This window comes from Aulonocara stuartgranti, assembly GCF_965226115.1.
Source record: "Aulonocara stuartgranti genome assembly, chromosome: 13".
NCBI lineage: Eukaryota > Metazoa > Chordata > Actinopteri > Cichliformes > Cichlidae > Aulonocara > Aulonocara stuartgranti.
In genome coordinates, this window is record NC_138949.1 from 9,509,837 (window position 1) to 9,526,259 (window position 16,423).

The 16,423-nt window shown below is 39.9% G+C and overlaps 1 protein-coding gene across 2 annotated transcripts; it reads right to left on the minus strand.

Moving 5' to 3' along the window:
* Window positions 1–3,128: 3,128 nt before the first annotated feature.
* cyp1b1 (cytochrome P450, family 1, subfamily B, polypeptide 1) lies at window positions 3,129–9,642 on the minus strand. 2 transcript variants are annotated; one of them, XM_082556966.1, is made up of 3 exons: window positions 9,479–9,642; window positions 6,146–7,150; window positions 3,129–5,517 (listed from the first exon to the last, which is right to left on the minus strand). In XM_082556966.1, exons 2-3 carry the CDS (start codon window positions 7,147–7,149, stop codon window positions 4,926–4,928), a joined length of 1,596 nt encoding a protein of 531 aa, XP_082413092.1. In that variant the 5' UTR covers window position 7,150; window positions 9,479–9,642; the 3' UTR covers window positions 3,129–4,925. The 2 variants fall into 2 exon arrangements, with proteins under 2 accessions (XP_082413092.1, XP_082413091.1); XM_082556965.1 differs by lacking the exon at window positions 9,479–9,642 and adding an exon at window positions 7,259–7,773.
* Window positions 9,643–16,423: the final 6,781 nt, after the last annotated feature.

Genomic DNA, 16,423 nt, shown 5'->3' on the forward strand with positions numbered 1-16,423 from the left:
ATAACCTGTTTGTTATCCAGGAAACTGACGGGCTGTCATTTATGTTTTTGATCATAAAACAGACGTGCAGTTTATCAAACTTTTTGTTTAATGGTTTTGCAGACAGGGTGTTGCATTTAGAAGGTTGGAGGAGTTAAAGAGTCAAACGGGGTTACATTTTTTCTTTAGAGTTTATTGCTGGTTTGTTTTCTTTTAGAGAAACTAATGTTTTTTTTTCTATGACTAAAATGTAAATAAGTGCGAAAGAGGCACAAACAAGAGCAAATTCTAGACTTTTACAGGGTACATGGTATTTTTGGGGGGCAATGTGACCAAGCTTAGCTAGGCTAGTTGTTCTCTGCTGATCCCCTGTCGTCCCACAAGATTCAAGTTTGTCCAAACAAGTTTTTATGGACAGCAATTATTTATCTGGTGCTCAACTTATTTACATGTTGTTCAAAGGATAATTTACTATCTATTTGTGCAGTCATGAAAAATAAAACCTTGACAGAACTGTTTGCAGTCCTACGGTAAAACAAGGTACATGCTGTTGTTGCTTCCATGGGAATTAAAAGGGTAATTGGCAGCCAGTCGCTGATACTTAAATAATAATTGCACTTAAATAACTGATCATCAGCAAGAGTGAGCACCTCTATAAAAACAACAGTTGTGTTAATATTTTTGCTGATCTGGGACATTTGGTGTGTGTTGGTGAGTGCACATCTCAGCAAGCTCACTGCAGGTTCAAACCTTAGATGTACAACTCGAACTCCAGGCCTCAAGGGCCGGTGTCCTGCAGGTTTTAGATCTCACCCAGGGTCAACACACCTGAGTCAAATGATTAGTTCATTACCAGGCTTCTGGAGAACTTCGAGACATGTTGAGGAAGTCATTTAGCCATTGAAATCAGCTGTGTTGGATCAAGGACACATCTAAAATCCCTCAAGGCCTGGAGTTTGACACCTGTGGTCTACAGGCTTGTTTAGGAAGCCTGCCAACAGCAGCATGGTTTACGTTTATAAATTGTATCCTAAAAAACTACCAGATTTCTGGAGGATTGCCCTTTGGGCAGATGAAAACAAAGTAGAGCTATTTGGCCATAATGCACAGCACCACATTTGGCAAAAACTAAACATAGCACATTCAGAGAAACACCTCATACCAACTGTCAAGCACGGTGGTGGTTGGGTGGAGATTCGGGCTTGTTTTGCCGCCACAGGAGTCAATCGTGAACTCCTGTGTATTCCAATGTATGCTAGAATGAAATGTGAGGCCATCTGTTTGACAACTAAAGCTTGGACAAAAGAGTTTACGAGAGCTGCGTATAAACGAATATGACTGCGAGCCTCGATAAACTGAAACAACACTGTGAAGAAGAGTGGGCTAAAATTCCACCACAACTATGTGAGAAACTGATAGAGACTGAAAACAATTGCTTAAGTCATTGCTGCTAAAGGTGGTTCTGCAAGCTATTGAATCCTGGATGTATTCATAGAGCTAAAAAGATTTTAGCTACATGAAATGTACCAATTCATGTGGTACATTTATGTTTCCTCTGTAGGTTATGAGCTACATAGTCCGTTTAATCATTCAGTAACAGAGTGATTGTATGACATTCCCAGCTCTTCATTATCTTCATTAAATGGTACCTATGCCATTTTGAAGTTGATTAGAGAGTCAAACAAACTTACAGTAAGTTCTTTTAACCCTGTTGTAGGCCCAGGTACTTTAGAGCTATAGGTCCATATTTGACCTACATAAATTAGTCTTCAAATCAGCTGTCCCTCCACAAGAGAGGACCGCATTTATATAACACTGCAGGTATCACCTTCAAAATTTTCAAAATTGTTTTCATACTTCCTACTGATCTCTGTTCGTGTCTTTATATCTTGACCAATCTGATCTTGTCTTGATCTCAACTTAACCCCTTTATGAAGGTTTTGACCCCTGCTGCTCACAGCCTGCTGATAACTTGCTCGGTTAAGATCATTTTAACTTTTAACGGTTAAGATCATTTTAACTTAACCGTGCAGTGTCATTACAGTTCTATCACACCATTCCTAGCAGCGGGCTTCAACAGTTTGGCTGCCTTCTGTCTGAATACCACATCTGTTTTAATCTCACTCACATTCATTCAGATCTCCGTATATCCCTCCATTCACAATCTAAGCTCAGCTATGTCTAAGTTACACAACTTGCAGTCAACAGCAGATGGATCTTGTGTGAATGGGCCGCATGTGTACGTGCTTTATCTTCAGCCAATGAAGGATACAAGCTTTCATGCTAATCTTGTTAATGCAGCCTTGACAGGTCTAAGCTGTAATGACATAGGATGCGTCTTAGCGCCACTTCTTGCAATATTTTGAATTTCTTAGCAGGATAAAACCACCACAGCCCTTCTTATGCACACCAAGCTTGTATAGAGCACACGCCCATCTGTGCAAGGCATGATATTTCTCGTCACCTTCATTCAGTCACCATGCACTTTGTCTGTATGTTTCACTCTCTGTTACTGTACAGAAGAATATTTGCTTCCTTCTGCAGCTTCCTGAAATGCAAGGCGACAGACGATATCAACCTTCAGTGGGTTACTGCTTTTGTCCCGTCCCTGCAGTTATACCTGAAGTTGCTGTGCAGCTGCACTGGGTGCATTAACCACAATATTGTCCGCTTCTTTGCTCTTTTTTAACTCATTTATCATCTGTCTTCTCATTTCAGCTGAAGAAAGCCCACGGTTTTCCTTCCCATTCATAAAGATTATGCTTGGAGCATTGCCACACATGACTTCACTGGCACTATTTAGTCTTCAGATTTCACTTTGTATTATTAGAAATGGACAAAGGGTTGCGTGGAGAACGGCATATCAGTAATCAACTACTGTCTGAACTGGCCGTGCACTGGCTAGCTTTCTATAATCATCCAGCTGATCAAGAACAGGATGTTCTGACAGAGTGAGATAAAATGCTGAGAAGGGAAAGGCACCTCGCCAACACTCCTCCTTTGTTCCCACCTGACATGATACCCGGCGAAGGGTCCTTCACTTTCAGAGTGATTTATTAATCAGGTCGGATTTATGAGCTTTAAATACAGATTTTTAAATGTAATCATTTCTCCCTTTAAGTTGATTACAACAGAGCCAACTACAAATGTGAAAAACAAAAAGAAATCTTTTTATTATACAACTGTACAATCTCATTACAGACTAAAGAAACACTCAAGATAACATCACAGCTGCAGCATTGTGTACTCAGAAGCATAAAGCACTGTATTGTTACATTAAGCAGAGTTAAATGTCTTGTTTGTGCCAAAAATCTACACAAATGTATATATTTCTATTAAAAAACGCATTTGAGGTAAAGGTAATGTAAATTGTTGGATTTGAGGTATTTCTTGACTTTCGTCATGCTTTCGGCTTTAATCTTCAATACAACTTTTTCTGATCTCATCAAGCGAATTACAGCATCAGTGGAACAAGTCCACAGACATCGGGCTTTTCCGCCTGCTGTAAATGCATTAACACCTAAAATCGGTTGGTTTTTTAGCCAGAATTTCATTCAAATGCATCAGCAGCAAGCCAACAAATGCTCAAATCCAAGACTTTACAGTCAGTCTATTAGTCTCCAGTGCTCACACAGCAATTAGATGAGTCTATAAACAAAATTAACAAAGTACTTGTATTGTCTCAAAGCCAATTTCATCAGCATTTCTGTAACAGAAAAATAGGATTAAAAAAAAGTAAAAGGTAAAAGAAATTTTACTGGCAACATGAGTGTGGAAATCAAAAGAGGACATAACTGGTTCGGTTCATTACTGAAATTTAAACAAAAGGAGAAGCAAATCCCTAATTCAACACTGATCGAATATTAGCTTTATTAACTTTCTCATACATGAACTGGGCAGCAAGAAGAGACAAGTGTTCCCTTCAGCATGTCTGCTCGGGGTACTCCTTGTTTTCCTCTGCCTCGTTCTTTAAAACAGCATCTACAACAGGTTTCAGAATATAGATGTATCACATTAGCACTTAAAAGGTACTATTTGGCTTTTATCAGCCTTATTCCTGAGTATCTACACATATATACCTTATATTAAAACAACAACAACTGCGTGTTAGTCAGGTATTTAATGTTAGCAGATATGAAGCTTTAGGCTCCGCTATTAGCTTATTTATTGGCAAGATGTCTGACCTTGGCACTTTCTGTTTCGTCACACAAAAATGGATTAACTCCAATCTTTAGTGCTTACCTTCAAATGTCACGTATTTTTGCTTTTACAAGTTCGATATTGCACTGGAAAGGGTTTGGAGCCCTAATTAGGAAAATAAACACAAAGACAAAGAATACAGAGAGAAAGAGAATTTAAGAGCTTCCTGAAAATCATATTTTGTTTTTTGTTGTTTTTTTGTTTTGTTTTTTTGTTTTTTTTTGTTTTCTTTTAACTGACGTCACAAAAGAACAGCAAAAAAACAACAACAATAAAACAAATTAACTGACAGCTTTAACTTTCTGCTTTTCAGTAAATTGGAACTCAGGTAACCACAGTGTGACTTGCTTTGAAAGTCCCGTTCACAGCTGGCGATGTGCTGCAGTCCTCTAATCTGATGAATCAAAGGAGTGTGCCTAATTGCTGGCTGGCATGTGAGACTGTTTTTGAAGTTAGATGTGAGATTGATCCAGGTGAGATGGCGTCTACAAGATGTACATCTTCTTTGATTTGGATACCAAGGCTATTTCTTTCTGGCCCTGATTAGAATAAGTCAGTAATCAAAGGCTGTTAAATCAGTCTCGACTCTGGTACATGAAACATTTTAAACAGTGTATATGAGATCAAAAAGCAAAAGCAGTGGCCTGAGATTTCCAGACATTAAATATGGTGCTCAGCCTCAAACAAAAGTTTCTACGTTTTCCTCTGCCTTCATGTCTTTTAGCACCTTATAGTTTGAATCTAATTTATTCTTTTGTTTGTGAGTCTGATGAGGGCTGACTGGTAGCTGCTTCCAGCAACTTCATATCATCGCGCACAGACACGGCTACAGAGAAAGGGTGAGGCTTCAGAGTCAGGCCATAGCTGTAGCCCAGTTTCACCGGCACTGCAGGGTCGGCTGTGATGTTGCACTGGTGCGCTATGAGAGCTGTGAGCAGGAACAGCTCCATCTTGGACAGCTCCTCGCCGATGCACCGCCGCTTGCCCAGGGAGAAGAGGAGCACGTTGCTGGTCAAGTCTTTATTCAGCATTCCGCTCTGGTCCAGGAAGCGCTCTGGGTCAAAGATATCTGGTTGGGACCAATTGCTTGGGTCATGGTTGACGGACCACTGGTTGATGAAGATGACTGTGTTCTTTGGTATGGTGTAGCCCATGATGGATGTGTCTGTGGTGGTGGAGTGGGGGATGGTGAGAGGGACGAAACTTGTGAAGCGCATCACCTCGTAGATGAAGGACATGACATAAGGCAGCTGCTGCTGGTCCTCGATAGTAGGGACACAGCTCCGGTCCACCACTTTGTCCACCTCCTGCTGGAGACGCACCTGTATCTCTGGATACCTGCAATCACAGGTGAACACACATTTAAGGTGACTACTGCCAGGATAGAAGTTAAACACTCTTGCTGGTGAACAAAGTGGAATGAAGAATCTTTTTCGTTAGAAAATGGTTTCTGCCGTTAACACCCCCCCCCCCCCCCCCCCCACCTGCCCCCACCTCCAAATAAAATGAGGTTTAATTTAACTGCCTACACCTAGATGCATGACTGGTGACCTGTAGGGTGTTAACAGCTTAAATGGATCATGTTAGATAGTCCATAGACACGAGTAGTCCTTGCCACAACTCAAGCAGAAAAAAAATAGTGGCTCTGTAATCCATCCACTGATAAAGGTATCAGGCACAGGACAGATTAAATGGCACTAAAGATTTTAAAACGCTGACTGGGCATTTTGTTCTCTTTCATTGTGGTGTGAAGTTTCAGCTTATTACTGCCAGTACACGTACACACACATACACACACACACCTCCAGTGGGCTGTTACATAACTCAAATGCAGCTAAACTTCATCAATTCTGCAGAGCCTTAGCAACAAGTTGAAGATAAACTGTCATTTATCATGCAGTTATTTATCCATATAAATAACTCCTTCTATAAAGTCATTTTTTAAAATGATTAAAAAAAATCTTACTTGACGAGAATGAGGATGATCCACTGTAGGGCAGTCGACAGTGTGTCTTGACTTGCTCCAAACACATCCCCGACTGTGGAGGACACATAGTCTTTCTCAGAAAGTCCCATCTTATCTCGTATTTGGTCCAGCGTCACTATAAAGGCATCAGTCATGTCTCTGATGGTGCTTGAATCGATTGTTTTTCTGTGCTCCACAACTTTATCTCGAATGAATTCACTAAACTCCAGGTTGAGCTTCTTAAAATTTTCAAAGATGGTTTTGATGGGGTTGGGGAAGTACTGCAGCCAGGGCATAACGTCCACTATGCTCCCTGCGCCTACAGTCTTGGTGAACTGGTCGTTCCTGCCCACCACCTGCTGAAACTCCTCATCTTCATGGGAGTACCTCTTCCCAAAGCAAACCGCGCTCATTATATTGGCAGTGGACACCACGACGTAGGTCAGGGGCTGGAAGTATTTGTCCTCCTTCGTTTTCCTCAGAAACAGCCGCAGCAGCTCTTTGCCCTCGCTGAGCACGTGATTTTCAAATGTCTTCTTAGTTTGGGGGTTTCCTGTGGAAAACATCCGGACTGTGGACTGGGCCACTTTGCGGTGCATCTTCCACCAGCCCGTGGAGTTGCCAAACGCCATGCTGTTCCCATTGGAGATGTACTGGAAGGAGGTGAAGTCCGGTCTGCCGGAGAAGTGGGAGCCCTGCTTGACCAGCGCCTGTTTGATTGACCCCCCGTTCAGCACCACCACCGTCCGACTGCCGAGCTTGATCTGGAAGACGTCGCCGTATTTTTTCACCATGCGCGTAAAATACAAGTGCGGTGCGTTACCAAGCTGCGGTGCGTTCCCGATGACCGGCCAGGCGAGGGGGCCGGGCGGCCAGGAATGGGACCGCTGCCGACACAGCCACCGAAACAGGTGCAGGGACACCAGCAGAGTCATGCATGTCACTAACAGAGCCCTCGGAGTTGCTGGGCTCACTCCCTCCACTGTCACATCCATGATAGACATGCTGCAGGCAAGACATAAAATCATTATTAAATGCATATGTTTGCAGATTAAAGGCTTGAAATATGATACCCCAATTAAATGGGGTAGAAAAAAATGCATAATTAAATACCTAGTATTTTCCCTCATGGCAAAATATTATATTTTAGAATTTTTCCAAAATATTGAATGCGCCTGATCCAAAAAATAAAAAAATATATTCTTTAAAATAAAAAAAAATAATAATCAAACACGTTTCTCTGTGAGCCGAAGGACAGCACTAGAACCTCGACAAATAAAATAATCATTCCAAAAAAAAGAGAGTCCGGTTAGCGCGTATCTCTCACACACAGCCTGATTTAAAGTAACAGACTGTGAGCAGCCTACTGTGCATCCACAGGCAGTGCAGCAGCTTGTGTGGGAGATCCGTCCTCTCTGTCCGCAGCCTGCTCATGCTTTGAAGCCCCACAACACCAGGCGAAGTAATTTATCCCCACACAGCGCAACATCACGGCTTTGTTACAGTGGGCAGGTTTGTTGCAAAAGGGTGTCACCCCCACCACCAACACATCTCTCTCTCTCACTGACTCTTTTTCTTTTACTCTCTTTCTTATGATAGCTCACGCCCAGGCAACGGGACCTAAACAATACGTTAATTATATGACTGGATATTCTTCTAAGAAAATATAAAAGCAGGACTGCCAGTTGCAAGTCCTAAATATAGTTTGCCATCTTATTATTATTATTATTATTAGTAGTAGTAGTAGTAGTAGTAGTAATAATAGTAATAATAATAATAATAATACAAGGAATAAGTAGAATAAGTAGTCTTTCTATGCGGTATTAAATAATATGGCTTCAAGTCAAAGTGCTTGTAACGACGTGCGAGTCTGCCTGAGGGAATTATGTAACACCCGACACAGTCTCAATCTTTTCAAATAATTTATATAGTCCGGACCCGCTAACTGTTAACTGCTTTACTTTTTTATGAAAACATAGTTTTAAAAAAATATTTTATATTGTATTTAAAATATATATACATTAATATATATTATATAAATATATTGATCAAATCAAATGATATAATATATTTAGTTTTGGAAACTGGTCGCGTGTGATCAAACAGCCTGTATGTTGCAAATGTAGAAACGCAGTCGGGGTGATGGGGACGCTTTAAAATGCTAAAGGGATCTAGAATCCATGTTTGCTGCTCCTTTACTCGTTTTGGTGTTTCGGCTTTGAGAATACAAATTCTTGTTTCTACAAACTCCCGGCTCACATGTCCGTGGCGCAGGGCTCGGTGTGTTGGCGGAGTACTTCTCTTGATGCTCGAGGGTGACGGTGTGAGGGTGCGCTTTTCGTTCGAGCCACCAGGAGGAGGCGAACCCCGTGTTGTGACTCATTAATTCCCCCCAATTAACAGCCATGCCGGGCATCGGAGCTGCTCTAGCGGCAGGTTATACACCCTCGTTTCTCTCTCAGATCTTCAAATGACAAACACGTGTGGACGAACGGGAACTTTAGATCTACTGTCCAGATATTTAGCTGATTCTGGTCAAGTCTTAAATGACAGAAATATTTGTTCCCCTCTATGATTTAATCTAAAAAATAGAATCCGGAGTTCGGGTTGATTTTATAGCTCTTCTATTAAATTCTGTGTAGATTTAGTTTCAATCTGTTTCAGTTTTCTTGAATCTGCAAGTATTGTTCAAGTGTCAGAGCCCCGCTCGAGCCTTCCTGCTAACATCTGGTCTGGTTTTGAAATGATGTGATTCGGGAAACCCGCTTCAGCACCGCGGACAGCGGCTCAGACGATGGCTCGTGTCCCGTGACCCAAAACTTTCACAGAGAAGCTGCAGGCGCAAATTTGAACTGTTTGTTGTATCTTCAAATTAAATTCAGAAATATCCAACTCCATCAAATACGGCCAGTTTAACTCCATCTCTTTCCCCCTTTTTTCCTTTGACGAAATGTAATCCAAATTATTAAGGACCAGAAAAAGGATTTTACAATACTTTTCGTATATATTTACATGTCTAAACTATGTTATAGAAGTACACGCAAAACCACATTTATACAAATTTCATTAGGATAGAAAATTACGGGTCAATAACACTTCAAATTTCCTTGAAAATTCTGCGTTAATTAAGCGTATACTTTGTCTGTGGCCTAACATGATATCTAGAAAAGGGTCTGACGACCTTTAAAAAAATATTTCAATCACTTTAGTCCATATGGTGTGTTTTAATTAAAACACACATTTTCTCATTATAAATAAAGTGTGTAAAAGCAGGTTGTTAATGTAATGTTAATGTATTCAGATGAAATGAATGTAAAGGGCGTAGAGACTTACTGAGACGAGACCCTCCACTGCTGCTGTTGCTGCTGCTTGAAAAACTTCTCATAAGGTGACAGTGTGTGATCTTCTTTTATTCCAATAAGGAACCGATACACGAGGGTGGGGACAAGTCAGTGAAGTGCCTGGCCCCTCTCCTTGGCTGGCAGGACCCGGCTGTTAGACCAAGCACGTCCATCCGCCTTTTATTCCAGAGTGTAAATAATCCCAAACGTGACCTCATCATAATCATTCTAAACACAATATACCCTTTAAAACGCACAGTTAATACAAAAAACTGGAACTGCTGACTTCTTTTACTCAGCAGGTTATAGGTTTAACTCTGTACCACTGAATGGTGAGAGGAAATGTGGACTCATTTATCTGCTCTTGTAGGTATTTCCTGTTGCTGTTAGTATACAAAATGATAAAAAATGTTACCGCTTCTTTCTGCCACGAAAGATTGAGGCAAATGGGATTAAATGGGGTATCATAGTTACCACTTCCTTCTTCTGAAGCCTATATTAGAGTCGAATCCCTTTTTGAAGAGTGACGGTTTCAGCTTCAAGTGAAGGGAATTTACCAACATTACTAAATCAAAGCCTATTGGAGATTTTTTTTTTAAAAAAAGACAGAAGGACCTATTACAGAGACAGTAGGAACTTTAGGAGGCCAAATCAACAGTTTAAGCGTAAAGTTGCCGTCATGAATCTAAATACAGACAGTTTATTTGTTTACTTTAAGATTCAAACCAAACTAAAAAGCCAGGCTAAACATCTTAAAAAAAAAAGCAAGGTGAAAATGTACAGAATAATCCTGTAGTGTTTAGCGCTACATTTTTAGTCAAATCCTAAAATAAAAACTCTTGAGACTGCTTCACAATGCAATGACAATGAGTTCAAACATATTGAAAAACAAGCCAAGTTCTTCTTAAGCAAAAGAAATCAAATATTCCTAAGTGTCCAAGTCAGTCACTCAACATTCAACATGCCTTTCAATTACAGTATATATCAAGAAACATCCTTTATAATCTTTATTTGTCTAAAAAAAAGTTATTCATCAATGATCTATCTCATTAACACATCATGTTGCCAGTATTTGAAGTCTATATTTTTAGTAAGCAACCTTTAATCTTTATTAGTATCACTGCATTTTCAAATATATTGTATAAACTCTGAGTTACAAAGTCCTTAAACCTGAAATTTACCAGTGCATGGCATTTAAGTTAATCCTTTCAAAGCTGCAAAAGGAAATACAGGCCTACACAACTCTGCAAGCGTTTCATTGAAGCTTCTCCTTGCTAGCAGCTCTGATACCAGTTTCCCTTCCTGTTTGACTGACAGCTCAATTGCTCATCGCGTGTGAGTGAGCATGGAGCTCGGGGAGGAGCTCACAAAGGTGTGTGCAGGTGATGATTTGCTTAGACGGTAAAGGTACAGTTGCACTGTAAAGTTCCAGCCTAGCACAGCACAGCACAGTTCTACTTCCAGCAACATTTTTCACATTCAGAGCATAGTTTTGTGCAAGGAAAATCAAGGTAAGACATACCAGGAAATTGCATAACCTGCAAACACAAATAATTAATAAACTAGGCCATTACACTGATTTATGTCTGTTATTTGTGGAGCAATGCACGACCTTGGACGAAAAGAATGCCTTTTAGAGCACTTGTGGGCCTTATCATGTTCTGTGAATCAGTGCTGTGAATAGAGGGGACTGCCCAAGGCTATTCTAAAGGTGCCGTGCAGTCACGCACATGTGCTTCATCACAGGGGTGACAACTGAAGGGAAAGCTGCTGACAGCTTCACTAAACACAGGTCTCCCTCCATCTGCCTGTCATGGATAGGCACAGAAAAGAGCTGCTAAGCTGGTAAATATATAACTGAGGCTTGGTAAATATATAAAGATATTTTATTCCAATCTTGGCATGCTCATGAGAGTTTACAAGTCATGCTTGAATTAAAACATCATCAGATTTATGGTATGAAGATAAATGTTATCTTTGAGATATTCTCATAAAAATGAACAGATGGATTAGTTATGCTGATTATTAAACCCTGAAAGTAATTCAAAAGGCAGTAATTCATTGTGTCACTGGCCAGTTTTCTGTGATTTATAACACAATAGGGGCTTTGGCATCTACAAGGACTAGAACACAATGCAGTTCTTGGAAGTGGACTTGAAAATAACCCCACAGAAACTCTACCTGAGTCAGCACTTTGTTCTGAGTTTTCAGTGCAGCAAGAAAACAGCTTCAAAAGAACAACACTGTTTGCTCAGAGCTGTATGCAAAGTTATTTAAAAGCTGCACAAGTCAATATTTTTGTGTAGACAGTGGATCAGGTGAATACTTTGTAAAGTATTCATGTAAAATGACTTAAGCTGCATAAAGCATTTTAACATCATTGTTCTTGCAGTATAACTTCCTGTTACCATTTTGATTCAGTCTTAGCACTTTTACAAACCTTTGAATAGCAAGCCGCTAATATAAGTGAAAACGCTCTTAGGAACTGTAGCCTATATATGCTGAGGCATAGTAAGCAGCTATATCATGAACATAATGAAACATCTTACTGCTAGATATTTCCTCCAAGGAGTTGGTAAAGACCAGCCCAGAGGAAAAAGAAAAAGGAAAATGAATATATATGAGGGATTGAAAAAATGCTCAAAATTAAGGTCAGTATTGCGCTAACTGCTTTTGTTTAGCACTGTTGTTAATGGCATTATTCAATTACATCATTAAAGTTGCTTTTACACATTACTCTACAGCCCCAAAGAGACCAAAAGTATAATCTAAAACATAAAAACTATATTTACAGATTCCTCTAAGGAGCAGATGTTAGCATGTTTTACTAAATAAGCTATATGATCATGCTAACAGCTAAAGGCACAATCACTTTATTTTAATTCTTCCAAATAGCCAAAAGTAAATATAAAGATTTTGATTTAAGTTATTACCAGGTTAATATGTCTAACAACAGTAACAATAAATTCCCAAAATAGTTATAATCTTCTACTATGCTAAGCATTTAGCATTTAGCTGACATTAGCCTCCATAGGACAAAACTGTGAACACTCCATTTCCACAAGTGAATTTCCACATTTATTTTCATATTTATTATTTACTTTTTATATTTTAGAAATCCTTACATAAAGAGCCAACCAGCTACAAGTTGTCATGACACAACAGGATTGGACTTAGTTAAAAAAAAATAAAAAAATAAAGGAAAATAAAGAAGAGTGTGTATTGTAACTAATAGCAGTACAGTCCAGTTAGCAATATGGTACAATGCTTTGTTTTTTCCTGAAGTTTCACACACTTTACAGCAGCCTCTGCAAATCAACGACATCATTGTTTCAAATCAGGATGGATAGGATTTTTTCCACGACTTCGCAAATACAATGCCCTTTTTTTTAAAAAAAGTCTGATGTCATAAAGACTTGTGGTTTCTAATGGAGTACGAAACTCACAGTGTCACACATAGTAAATCTACTTTAGATTTTACAGTTTCCATGGAGAATATAAATGGCATTTTTCAGCATCACTGTTGAGCTCTATTGAGCTCTATTCTTTACTCTCTCTATTGCTAAGTTGGTGCAAGATTTTAGTAGAGGAAATAAAAGTAAGTTCAAGAAGTGCAGATACACACACTAACAGAAACACAGAAAAAACACACATTAGGATTGTCTGTATGGCCCTGTCTTGTTAATTACTTTCCATTAGAGATGAATCGGCCCGCCGCCGTGTGATTGGTCTAACTACTCCTACACCAAACGAAACTGTCATCTGGCTTGGCGATGAGACAGGGAGAGTTGAGCGCCAGGGCAAACCCTTTACTTTGGTCCGCCCGCGAGCGCCTCATTACAACAGAGCGACCTCAGTGACTCCAAATGTCAAACTGTCCCACAATAACCTTCCCCCCCCCAACTCTCACCCCAATAATTCCCAGAAGTCCACAAATCCCATGTTTATCTTCTCTTAACTGACGGTGAAAAAAAAAGCACCAGCTTTCCATGTAAAAGCATGAGAATGATGCTAATGAGTGCTTCAAGTATCCTAATGACCTTGCGGATTAACTGAGCGCTCATTGAGGTACTTCTATCTGTACGGTCTTTTCTTGTCTGGCCAAGTTCTAAGGAGGCCCTTGCCAAAGTGTAATCAGCAGCCCGTGAAGGCGTCTCTTCTCCATTCTCACACTGAAAGGGCATTTTCCCCCTGAATTCTGAATCGGTGTCCATGTCGGATTTTTTGTGTTACTGGTGGTGGAAACCTTTTCAAGGGTTTGCGGAGTCCGACTGAACTGTTGGTGTTTCTTTGGGAAGAATGGGAAGCTTATTACGTGTTCAGCCGCATGACTGCGCTTTTCAAATCCACGCCAACTAAAAACAGCCTTGCCTGCCTCCATCCTCGCAACTGTTGTCAGTCGTTGTTTTTATTGGCTTAATTGAAGAGACTGACAAGAAGCCCATGGAAAATAACCAGTGAATAGTTTTTAATGAATGTGGAGGTGTTTTGTTTTTGCAGATTACTGTGTGAATGGAATGGGGTGAGGATTATGTGAAAATTCATTTTGACGACAAGTTTGATCAAGACCTCTGATATGAAAATTGGTGAAGACATGCTTTTGCTCATTTACCGAGTGCTGCTCCAAGTAGAGCTGTTGTTACAAACGACTGCATCCTTCAGGAAGTGATGAACCACATGACCTCTGATGTTTGTGCACAGTGTGTATATCTAAATCCACCTCATGCACAAAACACAAATCTGTGCAAATACATACAGACAAATGCAGAGGAAAACAGAACACGAGAAGCTGCCATTTCTTCCTACTTGCTTGATGAGGCCTAATCTTATCTAGTCTCTGCAGGATTACAGAGTTGCTATTCTAACCCAAACCGGCTCTGTCATTAAAAGTCACTGAAGCTTACTTGTCTCCCCCCTTGTGTTTATCTTTTCCTCCCTGTGCAAGGTGAAAGGTGAAGCAGCACTCAAAGGGAAGCTAACCCGCTTCTCTACGACCCCCTCCCGGGTCCTGTCTTTGGTGTTTTTACAAGAAATTAATGATGACGGACAGATGACGATAGGCTGTTACCCGCAGAGGAGGAAGTCACACGAAGTGTGGCCTCTTGTCCCACACAGAGCTCCTATTTACCATAAGAACCAGACCAGGGATATTTGATGGAGGAGAAAATAGGCAGCTGTGGTTGGCTGTAAGTAGCCAAGCAGAAAGCTCCTAGAGGACAAATGGCCACACACATATCTGGCTCCAAAACCAAAAGCTGACCCTACATTTCAAAAACATAAATCAGCTGTTCACTTTAGCTTCCCTTCTCACTAATACCAGTTTCTTTCAAACCCAATTTCCCAGTAAATGCTGTAATTTAGCATAGCTTTGAGATCATAATAATGTCATCATGAGGGGTTACTTTCAGAAATGCAAAGCAAAAACTGGAGTTGCATTTAGAATAGCATTGGTTTATGAAAGTAGCGGGCGCTTTGTAATTATAGACGGTATCTAAAAGCTTGATGTGGCCACCTTGACGTCACTTATTGTTATGTGAAGTCAGTCACTTACCACTGACATGATAGAAATTATTATTATCGATGTCATAAATAAAGTGAGGAAAAGGGAAATTTTCTGTAAACGTCATGCTTTTTGCCTGTTTTGCATTAGCTACACTTTTTAGACCCCAAAGATTTGTCCATCTTTTATATACAGTCTGTGTGCATAATAGCTGAAAATGGAAAGCAAATTGATTTCTAGATCATTTAAAATCCCATATTTATCTAGATAACATAAGGTTAAAGTGTAAAATGCATTTATTAATTTACTTATCTGAAAAAAAATTTGTGCCATCATTTTAGAAATGCTAGGACAGGAAATGCATTGGGGAAAAAAACCTGCAAGAGATGAACAATTTAAAAAAAAAAGCTTCTTAAATTAAAAATCGTTATATACAGAACATAATGTGATAAAAGATTCAGGTAATCTCTGTAGAGAAGGGACAAGCAGTGAATAGCCTTGATCGTCAAACTAAGCAATAATGAAAATAGATCTCCAAAGGTTGATTCTGTTCATCTGGACGTAGCGTTTTCAGTGGGAGAAACATTTCGTCACTCATCCAAGTGACTTGGGTGAAAATGGAAATAGATATGATTCTGTCATGGAAATGAAGGATGTGCCAGTCTAATATTTGGATTGTTTACTGTGACAATAATGAGCTGATTCATACTTTCATTTCATCTGTTCCTCTACATTTACTTTATCACATCCAGCAGCCACAGAGCTTCTGCAAACAAGCTGAAATCCCGTATGAAGCAACAATGGCTTTTCAAAACTACTGAATTTGCCCTACTCGTCTCTGATGCCTGCAGCCATGAAGAAGTTGTGTAACACAGTATGAACTTGTCCCTATCCCAACATTTTTCAAAAGTGTTGCTGACATCAAATTCAAGCTTTAAAAAAAAGAAAATGGCATGCTTTCTGGTTTTTATTTCCATCCTATCAATTTAACAACATGGTTTTTGAAAGGACAAATGCAGCATACCAAAGCTATGCAAACGCTCTCATTCTTTGTATCACATTACATTGTTGTCTTATGTTTGTGTCTTCATGGCTGGTAAACCCCGAACAAATCCAGCATCAGTCCTCTGAAGCATTAAACTGTGACATATTTTGCCAGTCATGTGAAAACAAAGGGTGTATAAAATGCCCAGCCACAACACTGAAATGATCTGTTGCCCAAGAAGGTGGATGGTGCGGACAGAACATTGGTTTCCGTGGAAATGATTGTCTTTTTCTTCCTTCTTTTAAACTTTTTGGTGTTTAAAGCTGCTTTTAAGTTTCACAGAAACTGTGCTTTTAGATGAACATCCTGGGTTCATTTTGAGAAATGTAATCAGAAGGTCGTCTCACAGGTCGCCTGCTCGGCTGTATTATGACATCCACGGACCCCCTTCT